Source organism: Oncorhynchus kisutch, unplaced genomic scaffold (genome assembly GCF_002021735.2).
Source record: "Oncorhynchus kisutch isolate 150728-3 unplaced genomic scaffold, Okis_V2 scaffold1088, whole genome shotgun sequence".
Taxonomy (NCBI): domain Eukaryota; kingdom Metazoa; phylum Chordata; class Actinopteri; order Salmoniformes; family Salmonidae; genus Oncorhynchus; species Oncorhynchus kisutch.
In genome coordinates this window covers 33,954-53,206 of record NW_022263033.1, presented here as the reverse complement: position 1 = coordinate 53,206, position 19,253 = coordinate 33,954, and the positions used below count along the sequence as shown (strand labels likewise).

Here is a 19,253-nt window from a genome sequence, read left to right as displayed (position 1 = left end):
TGACTCGAGACGTTTCAGCTTTGGAAAAAAATATAAACAAACAAAATTCCACATTCACATTATGGAGAATTGTGTGTGAATACGTTCTGAAGGCACTGTAGATGCATGATTACTTGAGTTCTTGTGTTCAGCTCAAATGTGTGATTGTAATTCAAGAGCATGAACGGTGACCCTCCCACTATAATACTGTTGATGTTCCCAGCACCAAGACATTCACACTAAGATGGTAACAGAGATGAGGTTCTCATTGGCTCTCTGACAACTGAATGGTATGAAGATCCCAATACTAGGTGGAAGTATCAATGAATTCCCTCAGGCCTGGGAGATTTGGTTACATGTGGATCCAAAATCACCCCTTTTCCTCAACCTAAAGCAGCATCTCATCTTCCAACAAACCCAGTGACCTCCATCTTAAAGAGCTTGTCCTTTGAACTGCTCAATATTCCAGGAGGGTAGCAGGCCTCCGACAACAGTGTTGATTTAACTTGTGATGTAGAGGAAGAAATCAATAGGTTATGAAGGAGAGCACTGGTGAGAGTGTGTGTGTGTGTGTGTGGTACAGTAGGGAGAGAGCAGTACAGTAGGGAGAGAGTGATAGAGAAAATAGCCCTTGGCGGTACCAGGAAACAGAGGGGAGGCAGAGATCGCAGAAATGCACACTGCAGAACCCACTGTCTGCCGGCCATCGATTTGATTTAAACTCCTGACTAGGTGGGATTTCCACCGCAGCGTGCACCCTTCCTGCTCTCTTTTTCACTCCCTCTCCCTCCCCACCACTTTTCCCTGCCTGGAATGGCTGCCTACAGCACCCTGTGCCACCTGATTGGCTGCTTACAGCACCCTGTGCCATCTGATTGGCTGCTTACAGCACCCTGTGCCATCTGATTGGCTGCTTACAGCACCCTGTGCCATCTGATTGGCTGCTTACAGCACCCAGGGCCATCTGCTGTGTAACAGAGCTGTTTGTTGGACTGGGCCTCTACCTGCTGTCTGGATGACATCACACTGCTGACTGAGGGAAAGATGTGGCTTGTTCAGAGCACAATTCCAATGATCTTCACATCGCCTGGATTGACATTGGATAGACTGTTGGTGTGGCCAAAGGCATGATTGAACCCATTCATATATGTTGATAAGATTAGTGGAACTGCCCCAGCAGAAGGTTTTGAATGAACACTTGTGAAATAACAACACACACTGCAGTGAGTGAATATTATTTTGGTCCCAGTGTGACAACAGCCTCTTGTTCAGAGTGTGAGTGCTATTCGCTGAGACGTTCCCAGAGGTGAATGGCTGGTTGGTTGGCTGGTGGTGCAGTCGACTGCAGCCTATAGGACGGGAGTCCACACAGCAGTCCAGACCCAACCACAGATTGTATAAGAGGGGAACAGTAGCTGCAGTCAGGACCTCCGACCTCGTCATGGAAAAACAGACAGAACATCATAACAGTAACTCATAATGGAGTATTTCTTCTCCCCAGGTCCTGAGACTGCTTTATGAAACAGGCCACAAACACCTTGCTCTACTGGCTTCTCTCCCTTCTCCCCAGGTCCTGAGACTGCTTTATGAAACAGGCCACAAACACCTTGCTCTACTGGCTTCTCTCCCTTCTCCCCAGGTCCTGAGACTGCTTTATGAAACAGGCCACAAACACCTTGCTCTACTGGCTTCTCTCCCTTCTCCCCAGGTCCTGAGACTGCTTCATGAAACAGGCCACAAACACCTTGCTCTACTGGCTTCTCTCCCTTCTCCCCAGGTCCTGAGACTGCTGTATGAAACAGGCCACAAACACCTTGCTCTACTGGCTTCTTCTCCCTTCTTCTCAGGGCCTCCAAAATGTTGTTCATGTTCTTTTAGTAGGTGTAGGAGTTGGGGCCATTCAAAAGACACAGTGTGGAATTGAACAGATCAATAGGATTCCTGTAGTCCTTTTAGAAGAGTCGCTGGGTCCCATTGAAGGCCTTCGCTCCACCAGGGCGTCTACTCTCATTGACAGTGGCATTGTGACACGGTGAGGTGCAGGTATTGAAGACGTCAATACCTTTTCACTACATCCAGAAGGCTACGTAGGAAAGTCACATAGTTAGTCTCTCCACGCTTTACAACAATGAGATCTTAAAATGACTTCAGTTTAAGACGTCATCACTCTCACCTTTCAGTCAATGAGGAAAGATTGTGAGTCAGTTGAAAGGGTTGAATCAGTAACATGGGAAGCAATATGGCCCAGCTCCATGGTCGTGGTAATTCCTCCCTATGCTGTATTCAAATCCGAGCCGGAGCTGTTGTGACCGTGAGATATGCCACATCCCCGTGGTAACAGGAACTCTTCAGTGGAAGAGGCAGGAGCCTGGGCATAATTAAAAACGCATTACACAGTCCTCACCTACAAAGGGCTTTTTAATTAGCTCCAAATTTACACTGTCACTTAGCATCCGTTCGCTGCCACCACGAGGATGCCAGACACTATCGGAGAACGGTATTGAGTGCTAGGTGAGATGTCGCAGGTACCGGTTGATATGGCGCTAATTGGCCTTGCGCTTTGTGTTAGCTAATGAAAGCTAGAGATATGGTGCTATTGTCATTTTCACCTGGCAGAGAGCGCCGCGTCACTGGCGTGCTTGGAAGTGTTGATGTACTGATGAAGCATGTCTGGCTACAAGGATGGATAGCTGGGTCGTCAGGTGGCTACATAACATGGAGGTACAGCTGGGTCGTCAGGTGGCTACATAACATGGATGTACAGCTGGGTCGTCAGGTGGCTACATAACATGGATGTACAGCTGGGTCGTCAGGTGGCTACATAACATGGATGTACAGCTGGGTCGTCAGGTGGCTACATAACATGGATATACAGCTGGGTCGTCAGGTGGCTACATAACATGGATGTACAGCTGGGTCGTCAGGTGGTGAGGATTTGAGTAGACAGAGGAGAGGAGCGTAGGCCAACAACAAAGTAAGCCCCTCCCCGAAGGCAAGAGACTTTCTCCCACACTGTAGCGGAATATTCCTTTTTTTTACCCCCCAATTTCATGGAATCCAATTGGTAGTTACAGTCTTGTCTCAACGCTGCAACTCCCATACGGACTCGGGAGAGGCGAAGGTCGAGAGCCATACTGCTTCTTGACACAATGCCCACTTAACCCGGAAGCCAGCCACGCCAATGTGTCAGAGGAAAAACCGTACACCTGGCGACCGTGTCAGCGTGCACTGCGCCCGGCCGGCCACAGGAGCCACTAGTGCCCAATGGGACAAGGACATCCATGCCGGACAAACCCTCCCCTAACCCGGACGACACTGGCCCAATAGGGCGCCAACCCATGGATCTCCATGGGAGAGGAACCTAGGACTAAAGCCCAGGTTCCTATATCTGTTCTCTGTCCAGGCTCCCAGCGAGCCCAGGTTCCTATATCTGTCCAGGCTCCCAGCGAGCCCAGGTTCCTATATCTGTCCTCTGTCCAGGCTCCCAGCGAGCCCAGGTTCCAAAATCTGTTCTCTGTCCAGGCTCCCAGCGAGCCCAGGTTACTATATCAGTCCAGGCTCCCAGCGAGCCCAGGTTCCTATATCTGTCCAGGCTCCCAGCGAGCCCAGGTTCCTATATCTGTCCAGGCTCCCAGCGAGCCCATGTTCCTATATCTGTCCTCTGTCCAGGTTCCCAGCAAGCCCAGGTTCCTATATCTGTCCTCTGTCCAGGCTCCCAGTGAGCCCAGGTTCCTATATCTGTCCAGGCTCCCAGTGAGCCCAGGTTCCTATATCTGTCCAGGCTCCCAGCGAGCCCAGGTTCCTATATCTGTCCTCTGTCCAGGCTCCCAGCGAGCCCAGGTTCCTATATCTGTCCTCTGTCCAGGTTCCCAGTGAGCCCAGGTTCCTATATCTGTCCAGGCTCCCAGTGAGCCCAGGTTCCTATATCTGTCCAGGCTCCCAGTGAGCCCAGGTTCCTATACCTGTTCTCTGTCCAGGCTCCCAGCGAGCCCAGGTTCCTATATCTGTCCTCTGTCCAGGCTCCCAGTGAGCCCAGGTTCCTATATCTGTCCAGGCTCCCAGCGAGCCCAGGTTCCTATATCTGTCCAGGCTCCCAGCGAGACCAGGTTCCTATATCTGTCCTCTGTCCAGGCTCCCAGCGAGACCAGGTTCCTATATCTGTTCTCTGTCCAGGCTCCCAGCGAGCCCAGGTTCCTATACCTGTTCTCTGTCCAGGCTCCCAGCGAGCCCAGGTTCCTATACCTGTTCTCTGTCCAGGCTCCCAGCGAGCCCAGGTTCCTATATCTGTCCAGGCTCCCAGCGAGCCCAGGTTCCTATATCTGTTCTCTGTCCAGGCTCCCAGCGAGCCCAGGTTCAATATGAGAACAACAATTTGAATATGAGTTGTGACTCCAGCGCTGTGCCTCTGCATCTGAAGCTGGGAGAGGTCACACACACACGTGCTGAGCTCATCTCTCCCATTTTTGATAGAGCTGTCGGTCTCTAGAAACGGAAGTGGAATATCCGGTGCTGCACTGGGCATTGGTTGGCCGGCCTGGGTCACACTGTCTAAACAGGACCAGAGGGGAATCGTAACACTCATAGCAAAACATTCATTATTAAATGGGCAGGAGTGAGTCGTTCACACTCAACATTCTTTTAATGACTCACCCTCTCGCTTTCATTTTTTTGTGACCAACTTTTTCTTGAGTTTGTCATTTTTCCAGAAGGGGTTTAAAGGTACAGGTGTTACATTCTAAATCCTGTTCATTCAGATATAGTCACACATTCAGTTAGAATATTTGCGTGACATATTTCTAAAACTAGCAGAGAAATGCAACAAAGACAAACAGCTTCAACAGTTTAGTAATGTTCTGTATGCAAGGAAAACAAACAAGACTCACGTTCCCCAACCCACCCAACCTCCTCAGTCCCCATTCCCCCGCCCGCATCCTGCCTCCCCACCAGAAAACCATGTTTCCCATCCCTTCCCACCCTGCAAAGCCCCCCCCCCCAGATGAAAGCATGCCTAGCACCCCCCCCCATCCATCCCCTGAGTCTCACCTTACATTTCCCCAGAGGCAGTAGGGATGACAACACATTATATTGATGGTGTGAATTTAACCATATTGCTATCCTGTCTGAGTAATCTAAATGTAAGAAGTACTTTTGGGTGTCAGGGAAAATATATGAGAGTAAAAAGCACATTTAGTTCACTACATTCCTAAAGAAAAAGTATAAGTTGTCAAAAATATATAATAGTAAAGTAAAGTACAGATACCCCAAAAAACGACTTAAGTAATAGTTCTCTCTCCCGTCCGCCCGCTCGCCTGCCTGCTTGGCTGCGCTGCACGGTGAATGCAAACTATTGTGCAGCAGACCCAGGTGTTAGCACTCAGGGAGAAAGCAGGCTGAACCTCCCTCTTTGGCTGGGGCACAATCAGCACTGTGGTGCATTTGGAAAGAGCTTTTGGGGGTGGAGGGGTGAAGAAAACATTCCGTTTCATTTGAGAGCCCCTATCGGGGTAGTAGATGGGTGCTTTCTTTATGCAAACAGATAACATCTGTTGATCTGTGGGGAAACTGCGAGGACAAGCCAGCTTTAGACGGCTCTGAGCTAACAGCGGTATAAGAACAGACGTAAAATAAAAATCTATGCGAAAAGACCCAGCCTTGGCTTGGCCTCTTGAATGAGTCATCCATGAAAGTGTTTGTTTTCCTCCGTCTCCTAATGGAAACCCACAAGGCCCTAAGATGGAGCTACTCCTGCATACCTTATTTTGATTTGCTTTTCACCAGAGCACTGAGACGACGGTGTACCGGTCTTTGGAGTAGCGTATCACAAAGCTCGCAGCCTACGTAATATACACACATCAGAGGTTATGAATGTTCTTCTGGCAAGGTTAGGGTATGGAGGAAGGCCCTGTATATGTCATTGGTAACTGAGTGCAGGGTAAGGACAGTGGATGCCATGGGGGAGAGAGCCATGTCTGGGATGTGTAGACTAAACAGACAGACTGTAAAGAGTTCTCCTCAGCTCCAGTGGCAGAGAACAGCATGTCTGTCTGTTTTCCCAACTAACATGGCAGTGATGTCACTCCCAAGTCTTCATCGATCATTCTAGCAGCAGTGAGAAACAGCCAATCCGATAACAGATACAGCCACGGAACTCTGGTAAGAATCAAGCATAGGTATGTGGTACTGGCCAACTGTAATAGAGACATAAGTGACTGTAAACTTTAAATCAGGGACCAAGTTCATTCAAATTCAAAGAGTTTGTAAAATGCAGAAAATTGTTGCTAAACCATCAATGACCTCCAATGTGTTTCATTCTGACAGTATTAATAGGACGTACAATAACATGAGCATTTATGAGTCTCTTCTCCGAGCCAAACCTCTCGAGGTGAGGGAGCCATTTTGTTTTGTGTTCCGATGACACATGATTTGTGCCTGCCCACCAACACCGCAGCAGAGCGTTACGCCACGACGGCGTTTCCACGCACGCTCCAAACCCATTTAATAAGAGGGTTATAAATCTGGCGTGCAGAAACGGCGAGCTAGCAAAAGGCGGGGACTCGCCGTTAATCTTGTTAATACTGACGCTGCACAAAAGAACGAGCGAAAATCACAGCCCATTAACATTGATAGGTGGCGTCTGACGGGCCTTCTCCCAGACGCAGAGGAAAACTGCTGCCTAACATCTATATATTTCTACGCTGTGTCAATTTTCAGGGCCTCTTAAAAAAATCATTTTTAAAGAGCGCCGGCAGGGAGAGTGCAGCGATTAACCTAAAATTGGATCGAGAACGGAGGTCTTGCAAACTAGAAATCAATCAGAGGTTGGGGAGGGCGGAGTGAGCAATAGTGCTGTAATCAGTGTACAATGAGGCTGGGCCAACTTCTAACTAGCACAAAGCAGTAGGCAACCCAGCGGCCGCCCATAACAAGCAGATGGAAATGATCATGTCTGTCTGACCAGCTACAGTCCATCACCAAGCCTATTCACACCTCTATTGGGGATTACTACAAGATCAGGTCATCAGGTGAACTTACTCAGGGCTGTGTTGCCTACAGTGTGCCACTAACTTTGAGGAAAGGCGAGGAGGTCATTTCCTCTACTCTGATAGTTTCTGCTCTATGCTCAGACAATGAGAATGTCAAGGACGCGGCTACAGCGATGGGGAAAGCATGGAGGATACAGACGACCGTATATTATAAAAAGGACGCGGCTACAGCGATGGGGAAAGCATGGAGGATACAGACGACCGTATATTATAAAAAGGACGCGGCTACAGCGATGGGGAAAGCATGGAGGATACAGACGACCGTATATTATAAAAAGGACGCGGCTACAGCGATGGGGAAAGCATGGAGGATACAGACGACCGTATATTATAAAAAGGACGCGGCTACAGCGATGGGGAAAGCATGGAGGATACAGACGACCGTATATTATAAAAAGGACGCGGCTACAGCGATGGGGAAAGCATGGAGGATACAGACGACCGTATATTATAAAAAGGACACGGCTACAGCGATGGGGAAAGCATGGAGGATACAGACGACCGTATATTATAAAAAGGACGCGGCTACAGCGATGGGGAAAGCATGGAGGATACAGACGACCGTATATTATAAAAAGGTACAGTGTGAGCTGGGAGAGTTCAGGGGCACAGAAGCCCTGAGATCCTATTGACACCCCCGCCGGTAACGCCACACTCCAGCACAGGAAGTAGGACTTCCCAAAGCCACAGAGGGTAGAAAGTCATCCCATTACAGTCCCACTGAAAAACACATTTCCCCCGCTGAACACCATTCATACATAAGTAAATATCATAAACCAAATCATATTGAAATGAGGGAGCCAAGACAAGAAGAGACCCGCTCTGAGAGGCTTGAGGCATGATTTACATGCAATGTCAACTCCGTCGCTTGCCAGTCATGCATTATTCATCCATTTTATTGACTGCCGGGGATTCTATTAGGTGATAGCAGGATATTTGCCAGAACAAAAGCTGACGGTCGCTTTCATGATCGTTGGCCTTGCGTGTACAGAGCTGATTGACAGGCAAATTCAAAGAGGCGCTACAAGCTTGGGTGTTTTGTAGGAGATTCAAGAAGGGGTGAAGAGAACAATTTATATTCAACACGCGACTTGCAACATACCATCCTGCTAGTGCTTAAACCGGATTAATGGCAAATCTTATGTTTTTGGCTATAGGTAATTTTTTACCAAGCTTCAGTGTGTGTGGGTCAGAGAATTAGGAACGAGGCTTCTTCACTTGTAAAGGAAAGGGGGATACCTAGTCAGTTGTACAAGTGAATGAATTCAACTGAAATGTGTCTTCCGCATTTAAGCCAACCCCTCTGAATCAGAGGTGTGGGGGGGCTGTTTTAATCCACATCCACGTCATCGGTGCCCGGGGACCAGGGTTTTTATTTAACCTTTATTTAACTAGGCAAGTCAGTTAATTAAGAACAAAATCTTATTTACAATGACAGCCTACCGGGGAAGAGTAGGTTAACGGCCTTGTTCAGGGACAGAACAACAGAATTTTACCTTGTCAGCTTGGAGATTCGATCAGCAACCGTTTGGTTACTGGCCCAACGCTCTAACCACTAGGCTATGTTCCGCCCATAGCGTCTTTTAAAAAGGGTCACCTGTCATGACTTCATCCCACTGCCCGACACATGCAGATCCACACCACCAGGGGGCTACATAGGGACGCAGCCTTGCTGATGCTACTGATTTGACCTCAGAGCTAGAATGTACAGGCAGAAGTAGTAGAAGTAAAAGGCTGAGCATTGAGCATCATCATTTTGCCTTTATACATTATCAGGGTAGAGACACCATGTTGTATGTTATGACCAGCTCTTGCAACAGCTACATGTTGCAAAACGTCTAACAGAGTAAATACAGAGCTGACTGCAGCAGTAATTATTATTATTGCTCATTTGTGGACCCACAGTGGTCTGGGTCTGCGGACCCACAGTGGTCTGGGTCTGAGGACCCACAGTGGTCTGGGGTCTGCGGACCCACAGTGGTCTGGGTCTGCGGACCCACAGTGGTCTGGGTCTGCGGACCCACATGTGCACACTCCCCCCCCACCCTAAAATTACGATCAAAACATTTTGGCTACCCCCCTCTTGCCAGCGGAGATAAAAACATATATATATTGTTTAAGAGTCGTTTTTTGCAATTGTACACATTTTGCCATAAGGTGGAGAGAAAAGTTAAGAATCTTTTTTTTTTTTTGCATTTTCCAATTAAAACAAATTAAGATATTAGACAATATAACAAATGACAATAACCTTACAAGACAGACGTGTGTACATAAAAAATACAAATGTATTTTTTTAAATACACACAAATATACAATAAAAGAAAGTCAAAATAAAAAGACGTTAGATCATATGGTCACCTGCCGTAAACAACATATTATACATTAAGTGTGAAACATTATGCAAGGATTACATAGAGATGCAATCAATATGATGTGAGATTCTCCATATAGTCAATAAAAGGTTGCCAAATTCTGTAAAATGTCTAACTTATTCCTCAAGCAGTAAGTGATTTTCTCCAGTGGGATACAACTATTAACTTCTGATAGACACATTGCAACCGGCAGGGAGGAATCCGATATCCATTTCAAGGCAATACATTTCTTGGCAATCGCTAGCAATATTTCTGTTAGGCAAAGCCAAACTATAAAGCTAAGATTGGAATTAGTGAAGTTACCCAGTAGACAGACCTCCGGGTCTAAAGGGAATGCAACCCCGTGAATTGAGGATACTGTATCTCAAACCCGCTGCCAGAAACAGTGTAGTTTTCAACACTGCCAAGTGGAATGGAGGAATGTTCCTTCATCTGAGCCACATCTAAAACATAGGGAGGAGATATCAGGGTTGAACTGGGTGATATTGAGCTGATGGAGGAAATTAAACTAGATAACTGTTTAGAAATGTAATATGTTATCCGAGTGAGACTGACTAACAAAATCAATGGGGGAGCCACAGCCGTTAATTTGACCATGATTACTAAGTTTAGATAGGTCAATTATTCTAGCAGCCAGCTATCAAAAAAATGTCAGCTGACATGAGCTAAAGGAGTGACTCTCAGTGACCGACATAAGAGAAAAACTGCTCATTCACAACCACAGCCACTGTTGAGTAGAATGAATCTCCAGACCTCTCTAAGAAACAGACTGGCCAGAGGAGACCTTGTAGAGGAGTCCCTGTAGAGGAGTCCCTGTAGAGGAGTCCCTGTAGAGGAGTCCCTGTAGAGGAGTCCCTGTAGAGGAGTCCCTGTAGAGGAGTCCCTGTAGAGGAGTCCCTGTAGAGGAGTCCCTGTAGAGGAGTCCCTGTAGAGGAGTCCCTGTAGAGGAGACCCTGTAGAGGAGACCCTGTAGAGGAGACCCTGTAGAGGAGTCCCTGTAGAGAACCTGCTCATTCACAACCACAGCCACTGTTGAGTAGAATGAATCTCAAGACCTCTCTAAGAAACAGACTGGCCAGAGGAGACCCTGTAGAGGCGACCCTGTAGAGGAGTCGCTGTAGAAACGACCCTGTAGAAACGACCCTGTAGAGGAGTCCCTGTAGAGAAACTGTAGACCCCTCTCCCTCCAACTCTCCATCTTAAAACATATTCTCTCTGACTCATCCTATAAACAGTTTTTTTTATCAGGCCAGAGATGCTACCGCAGCGAGACGTCAACCACCTTTGAGTGTCAGCGCCAGAACTTGAACATAAATCAACATCGTCCTCTTACTGCGTCATCGCCATCTCCACACATCTCCATAAACTTCCTGTCGTGGGAGATACGGGATTCACAGTCTAATTCAACAGCTCTGATAGCAATACGGTTCCATACAGTCGACCAATTATGAGGCTCAGTACGGATTCCCTCCTCTTTTCCTCCCTCCGTTCCAATTATTACAAAGTGACAGGGCTTCCTGTCCTCTGAAGTCTTCCTGGGAGGGAAGGGACGCGCTGAAGGAGAAACTAGATCAGATCTCCACTCTGCCAGCGGTTGCTTAATTGTCAATCCTGTGTTACAATGTTAGAATGGCCTAACTTAATGTATTCAGCACACGGCTGTGCGTGTTCCTGGGTAAAGTGGCCTGGGTAAGAAAGGAGGAACTCCCATTTGTTCAGCACAAGCTCTAATTAACAATGTAAGCACCCCCTCAACCCCCCATCCCAGAGTACCACAAGGATATTTGGAATGTGCGTAATGAAGAACATCTATTGTAATGCATATTTAACTTAACTCTCCTTTTATCAGTCTGCCACACTCAGCTGTGGTTTTCAAAAATGACACTGCATCCAAAACCAATATACCGAGATAGTGAGATAGTCAACTCTACCGGGACTGAGACAGAGGCTGATATGAAAGTGTCTGACACTACGTTGAAGATGTTCTCTCCTTAGAAGGAGACAATGTCCTTGTCAAGCTGAACTTCAGAAGAGGCGTGTTAAAATGTGCGAGACAACGTTCTTAACCAAAATAATGAGCCCTCATCTCTCGTCTCGGTTTCTTAGCCTGTCCCCTTCACTTACATACTTATTACCGGAAGGGACAAACTGAAAACACGGCTGTGTGGTAACCAGGTAAACCTCACACAAACCAAGGCAGGAACTGTGGAATTGGCCAGAACTCGACCCTGTGTGTGTGTGTGTCAGTGAGTAGAGTCCTGCGAGTGTGTATAGAGACCATGCAAAAATGAAAATGAATACAAGGGTTAACTCAGATAGCCCACATAGCCACTCTGTTAGCTATTCTGTCCACACAACTCTCCCAGGGGGTTTGGCTTGATCCACAGCTCTCCCATGGGGTTTGGCTTGATCCACAGCTCTCCCATGGGGTTTGGCTTGATCCACAGCTCTCCCAGGGGGTTTGGCTTGATCCACAGCTCTCCCAGGGGGTTTGGCTTGATCCACAGCTCTCCCAGGGGGTTTGGCTTGATCCACAGCTCTCCCAGGGGGTTTGGCTTGATCCACAGCTCTCCCAGGGAGTTTGGCTTGATCCACAGCTCTCCCAGGGAGTTTGGCTTGATCCACAGCTCTCCCAAAGGGTTTGGCTTGGTCCACAGCTCTCCCAAAGGGTTTGGCTTGGTCCACAGCTCTCCCAAAGGGTTTGGCTTGGTCCACAGCTCTCCCAAAGGGGTTGGCTTGATCCACAGCTCTCCCAAAGGGGTTGGCTTGATCCACAGCTCTCCCAAAGGGGTTGGCTTGATCCACAGCTCTCCCAAAGGGGTTGGCTTGATCCACAGCTCTCCCAAGGGGTTTGGCTTGATCCACAGCTCTCCCAAGGGGTTTGGTTTGATCCACAGCTCTCCCAAGGGGTTTAGTTTGATACACAGATATGCCAAGGGGTTTGGCTTGATCCACAGCTCTCCAAAGGGGTTTGGCTTGATCCACAGCTCTCCCAGGGGGTTTGGCTTGATCCACAGCTCTCCCAGGGGGTTTGGCTTGATCCACAGCTCTCCCAGGGGGTTTGGCTTGATCCACAGCTCTCCCAGGGGGTTTGGCTTGATCCACAGCTCTCCCAGGGGGTTTGGCTTGATCCACAGCTCTCCCAGGGGGTTTGGCTTGATCCACAGCTCTCCCAGGGGGTTTGGCTTGATCCACAGCTCTCCCAGGGGGTTTGGCTTGATCCACAGCTCTCCCAGGGGGTTTGGTTTGATACACAGATATCCCAAGGGGTTTGGCTTGACACAGCTATCCTAGGGTATTGGCTTGATCCACAGCTCTCCCAGGGGAGGGCTAAGAGTGTGACACTCTCCCAGGGTTTTAATTTGTGAACTCCCTGACACGGCTGGCAGCCCGACCTTGTTGTCTCCCTGCTTAAGTGGCAGTATTGTTGGCCCCGTCGGTGGCGCGCTCAGACACTCGGGCCCAGTGGCATTAACACCCCGGGGTACAGGCGCCAGCTCTTTAAGTGTTTGCACTTTGGGCACAAGGCACAAAGGAAGCTGGTACTGCTATAGGAGTGTGACTAGGAACGTCTGAGGGTTAGAGGAACATAGTCACACTACCTTACAGACATGTTAAATGACTGATTCAATCATCAAATTGATTCAAACACTACAAATGAACACAACTTGATTTCTGTGCTAATATGGATGGATATAAACAAAGTAACTTATGGCAATGAGATGAAAAAAGTATTTCCAGTTAGACAGCCATTTGAGGTCATTTACAGCCATTTGAGGTCATTTACAGCCATTTGAGGTCATTTACAGCCATTTGAGGTCATTTATAGCCATGAGGTCATTTACAGCCATTTGAGGTCATTTATAGCCATGAGGTCATTTACAGCCATTTGAGGTCATTTACAGCCATGTGAGGTCATTTATAGCCATGTGAGGTCATTTACCACCATTTGAGGTCATTTACAGCCATTTGAGGTCATTTACAGCCATTTGAGGTCATTTACAGCCAGTTGAGGTTGATTTATACTGTTGAGTTGGAAGAAATGGGTTCGCAAGGAATACTCATTTAAAATCCTCTCTAAAAATAGGGCTTTCGGGTCCAACTCACCTCTCCTCAACAAGCTTGTCTCCCACCATCCATCGGACGTAGGGCGTTGGATAACCCGTCACCACACACGGCAGCAGCAAACTGGCCCCCACCACTTTGGTCACAGGAAGTGGCTCTACCAGGAACTCCAGTTCTCTCTCCTCTCCGGTTTCTGTCCAAACAAAGAACAGGGTCGACCTCTGGTTAACGTGTGTCATCATTCCTCACTTCAAAAGACTCCCATCCTGAGATCTGATCTGGATCAGTAAAATGAACAACACCTCTGGTGACCACTCAGGAGGTCACCCAACTGGCTGAACTGCTTTGCCCAAAGTTAACCTCTTGAGATGGTGAAAAGACAGTGACTGAAGGTATGATTAACCTCTTAATTATTTTAAGACATTTTCAATTTCAGTCAATTCAAGAAATGAGTTCCCCCCCCCCCCCCCCCCCCCATATTGTTCTCTCAGTCAACTGTTTCAGTCCATGTATGGTACCACCAAATAACTCCTGAAACGGCATGTTGCTTCTATGATGCAAAACATCTTGTGTGTATGTGTGTTTTGAATACACTCTCAGCCTCGGGGCCACACCTACTGGGAGACATAGAAAAATACATCAGCTGGGACTCGTTGAAGTCTGACTTACCACCTCTAATATCTTCTCTGCGCTGCCTGACAGACCCCAGCCTTTAACAACTCCCGTCAGGGAGCTCCCCTCGCAGTACTCCATCAGAGAGCTCCCCTCTCAGTACTCCATCAGAGAGCTACCCTCTCAGTACTCCATCAGAGAGCTACCCTCTCAGTACTCCATCAGAGAGCTCCCCTCTCAGTACTCCATCAGAGAGCTCCCCTCTCAGTACTCCATCAGAGAGCTCCCCTCTCAGTACTCCATCAGAGAGCTCCCCTCTCAGTACTCCATCAGAGAGCTCCCCTCTCAGTACTCCATCAGAGAGCTCCCCTCTCAGTACTCCATCAGAGAGCTCCCCTCTCAGTACTCCATCAGAGAGCTCCCCTCTCAGTACTCCATCAGAGAGCTACCCTCTCAGTACTCCATCAGAGAGCTACCCTCTCAGTACTCCATCAGAGAGCTACCCTCTCAGTACTCCATCAGAGAGCTACCCTCTCAGTACTCCATCAGAGAGCTACCCTCTCAGTACTCCATCAGGGAGCTACCCTCTCAGTACTCCATCAGGGAGCTACCCTCTCAGTACTCCATCAGGGAGCTACCCTCTCAGTACTCCATCAGGGAGCTACCCTCTCAGTACTCCATCAGGGAGCTACCCTCTCAGTACTCCATCAGAGAGCTACCCTCTCAGTACTCCATCAGAGAGCTACCCTCTCAGTACTCCATCAGAGAGCTACCCTCTCAGTACTCCATCAGAGAGCTACCCTTTCAGTACTCCATCAGAGAGCTACCCTCTCAGTACTCCATCAGAGAGCTACCCTCTCAGTACTCCATCAGAGAGCTACCCTCTCAGTACTCCATCAGAGAGCTACCCTCTCAGTACTCCATCAGAGAGCTACCCTCTCAGTACTCCATCAGAGAGCTACCCTCTCAGTACTCCATCAGAGAGCTACCCTCTCAGTACTCCATCAGGGAACAAGTTCTGGGGGTTGAAGCTGTGACAGTGGAATTCAGCCCCTTTGAGTGGAGATTGAGCTACAGTTCCCTCTGATAAGCCCACTGGGGGCTCTCTCTCGCCGTGTGTGTGTCTCTCTCTCGCCGTGTGTGTGTCTCTCTCTCGCCGTGTGTGTGTCTCTCTCTCGCCGTGTGTGTGTCTCTCTCTCGCCGTGTGTGTGTCTCTCTCTCTCGCCGTGTGTGTGTCTCTCTCTCTCGCCGTGTGTGTGTCTCTCTCTCTCGCCGTGTGTGTGTCTCTCTCTCTCGCCGTGTGTGTGTCTCTCTCTCTCGCCGTGTGTGTGTCTCTCTCTCGCCGTGTGTGTGTCTCTCTCTCGCCGTGTGTGTGTCTCTCTCTCGCCGTGTGTGTGTCTCTCTCTCGCCGTGTGTGTGTCTCTCTCTCGCCGTGTGTGTGTCTCTCTCTCGCCGTGTGTGTGTCTCTCTCTCGCCGTGTGTGTGTCTCTCTCTCGCCGTGTGTGTGTCTCTCTCTCGCCGTGTGTGTGTCTCTCTCTCGCCGTGTGTGTGTCTCTCTCTCGCCGTGTGTGTGTCTCTCTCTCGCCGTGTGTGTGTCTCTCTCTCGCCGTGTGTGTGTGTCTCTCTCGCCGTGTGTGTGTCTCTCTCTCGCCGTGTGTGTGTCTCTCTCTCGCCGTGTGTGTGTCTCTCTCTCCCCGTGTGTGTGTCTCTCTCTCCCCGTGTGTGTGTCTCTCTCTCGCCGTGTGTGTGTGTCTCTCTCGCCGTGTGTGTGTCTCTCTCTCGCCGTGTGTGTGTCTCTCTCTCGCCGTGTGTGTGTCTCTCTCTCGCCGTGTGTGTGTCTCTCTCTCGCCGTGTGTGTGTCTCTCTCTCGCCGTGTGTGTGTCTCTCTCTCAATTCAAGGGGCTTTATTGGCATGGGAAACACATTAACATTGCCAAAGTAAGTGGAGTAGATAAATGTACAAAAGTGGAATAAACAATCAAAAAAATGAACAGTAAACATTACACTCACAGAAGTTCCCAAAGAATAAAGACATTACAAATGTCATATTGTGGATATACACAGTGTTGTAACGATGTACAAATGGTTAAAGTACAAAACAAAAACTAAATAAGCATATATATGTGTTGTATTTACAACGGTGTTTGTTCTTCACTGGTTGACCTTTTGGGCTCCCGAGTGGTGCAAGACTTTTGCGGGTTTGTTTTCAAATTCTTTGTGAATCTGTAATCGGAAGGAAATATGTCTCTCTAATATGGTCATACATTGGGCAGGAGGTTAGGAAGTACAGCTCAGTTTCCACCTCAATTTGTGGGCAGTGAGCACATAGCCTGTCTTCTCTTGAGAGCCATGTCTGCCTACGGCGGCCTTTCTCAATAGCAAGGCTATGCTCACTGAGTCTGTACATAGTCAAAGCTTTCCTTAAGTTTGGGTCAGTCACAGTGGTCAGGTATTCTGCCACCGTGTACTCTCTGTTTAGGGCCAAATAGCATTCTAGTTTGCTCAGTTTTTTTGTTAATTATTTCCAATGTGTCAAGTAATTATCTTTTTCTTTTCTCATGATTTGCTTGGGTCTAATTGTGCTGCTGTCCTGGGGCTCTGTGGCGTGTGTTTGTGTTTGTGAACAGAGCCCCAGGACCAGCTTGCTTAGGGGACTCTTCTCCAGGTTCATCTCTCTGTAGGTGATGGCTTTGTTATGGAAGGTTTGGGAATCGCTTCCTTTTAGGTGGTTGTAGAATTTAACGGCACTTTTCTGGATTTTGATAATTAGTGGGTATCGGCCTAATTCTGTTCTGCATGCATTATTTGGTGTTCTACGTTGTACATGGAGGATATTCTCTCTCTCTCTCTCCATGAGGCCGGGTCAAATGTGTTCATGCTGGAGGTAAATGACTTGAGTGGAGGAGTGGTACACCATGTACAAGTCTCTCAGTGTGTTCAACTGGCAGTAATGTCTGACCACGAGGGGTCTGCTCCGAGTATCGGCCACTAGTAGTCTACAGACATAGCAGCGGGAAGTAGTTTGGGCGGGGGACATGGATGCAGATTATTTGTTGTGCCCGAGCTGAAGATGTCTATAATCGGGGTGCTTATACAGGACTAGTAAAGGCCCACTGCACTTCTTTTGGGATTGTTTTATTTTTATTATTGTATTTGAGTGTTTACCAGTTGAGTCTGATAACAGTTAATATGATAATACTTGTGGAATATAAAAATACTTGCTTGATACGTTTTACAGTTTCTTGAAATACTTTGCAAATGCAACTTATTTCTATGTGAAAACTGGAACGGTCGAGTCATTCCTGTTCCATGTTAGTAGAGACTCTTATCCACAGCAACTAATAGTAGTGAGCACATACATTTTATACTGGTCCCCTGTGGGAATCAAACCCACAACCATAGAACTGCAGACACCATGTTCTACCAGATACAACCATAGTACTGCAGACACCATGCTCTACCAGATACAACCACAGCACTGCAGACACCATGCTCTACCAGATACAACCATAGTACTACAGACACCATGCTCTACCAGATACAACCATAGCACTGCAGACACCATGCTCTACCAGATACAACCATAGTACTACAGACACCATGCTCTACCAGATACAACCACAGCACTGCAGACACCATGCTCTACCAGATACAACCACAGCACTGCAGACACCATGCTCTACCAGATACAACCACAGCACTGCAGACACCATGTTCTACCAGATACAACCACAGCACTGCAGACACCATGTTCTACCAGATACAACCACAGCACTGCAGACACCATGCTCTACCAGATACAACCATAGCACTGCAGACACCATGCTCTACCAGATACAACCATAGCACTGTAGACACCATGCTCTACCAGATACAACCATAGCACTGCAGACACCATGCTCTACCAGATACAACCATAGCACTGCAGACACCATGTTCTACCAGATACAACCATAGTACTACAGACACCATGCTCTACCAGATACAACCATAGCACTGCAGACACCATGCTCTACCAGATACAACCATAGTACTACAGACACCATGCTCTACCAGATACAACCATAGTACTGCAGACACCATGCTCTACCAGCATGGTATCTGACAATTCCAACGATTGAATGCTGTAAGATACCGTTCTTAATTCTAAACTGGGTGGTTCGATCTCTGAACGCTGATTGGCTGAAAGCCGTGGTATATCAGATCGTATACCATGGGAATGACAAAATCATCTTTTACTTGACTTTGGTAACCAGTTTATAATAGCAATAAGGCACCTCGGGGGTTTGTGATATATGGCCAATATACCATGGCTAATGGCTGTATCCAGGCACTCCACGTTGCGTCTTGCATAAGAACAGCCCTTAGCCGTGGTATATTGGCCGTATACCACATCCCCTAAGGCCTTATTGCTTAATTATACAACTACTGTACCTTTTCTTTCCTCTGCCAAAGCAGAGATGCTGAAGAAAGGTTATTGCACACACTACAGATGTCTAGATCGGTCCTTATATAGTATCTATAGTATTACCTGGCAGTATGTAGAGCAATATAGTATCTATAGTATTACCTGGCAGTATTGTGAGCTGGGCCTCTTCACTGGTCTTGGCGGGCCCAGCGTTCTCCACCATGCAGCGGTAGAGCCCAGCGTCGGCCTCCGAAGCGTTGCTCACCACCAGGGCTCCGTTGGGTAGCTGCACCAGCCTAGAGCTCAGCTCCAGGGGCTCACGCTCACGCTCCCACCGGGCTAAAGGCACCAGGTCTGGGTTGACATCGCAGGCCAGAACCTGGCTGTCTCCCAGGCGTATGCTGGCTGCTTCAGGCTGGCTGGAGAACCGGGGCATACCTGGGGAGGAAGAGGGAGGAGGGTTGGTGTTAAAAGTTCATGTTTTTCATTTATGTTCTGCTGTTGCATTGATGACAGATAAGCATGTTTGAGTTGAGAGGAGAGCAGGAGAGCGAGAGGAGGAGAGCGAGAGAGAGGAGAGGAGAGCGAGAGGAGAGCGAGAGAGAGGAGAGCGAGAGAGAGGAGAGCGAGAGAGAGGAGAGCGAGAGAGAGGAGGAGAGCACAAGGAGACAGATCAAAAGAGGCTTGAGTTCTGCCAGTATGCTACTGCCTCCAGCTACACAGCTGTACAACCAGTTTCATGTGTTTCATCAGGAAATATGCCTATGTATCTGT

General features: G+C 48.2%; 1 protein-coding gene across 1 annotated transcript in view; it reads right to left on the bottom strand.

The window, feature by feature from the left end:
- LOC116364470 (neogenin-like) overlaps nt 1–18,947 on the bottom strand; it is a gene marked incomplete at its 3' end in the record, with an annotated part of 56,550 nt that extends 37,603 nt beyond the window's left edge. Inside the window, exons 1-2 of the mRNA XM_031817595.1 lie at nt 18,642–18,947; nt 13,502–13,652 (exon numbers count right to left, since the gene is read on the bottom strand). Of these exons, the coding sequence (XP_031673455.1) occupies nt 13,502–13,652; nt 18,642–18,915 (425 nt within the window). The remainder of the gene's footprint in view (nt 1–13,501; nt 13,653–18,641) is intronic.
- Between the last annotated feature and the right edge of the window lie 306 nt (nt 18,948–19,253).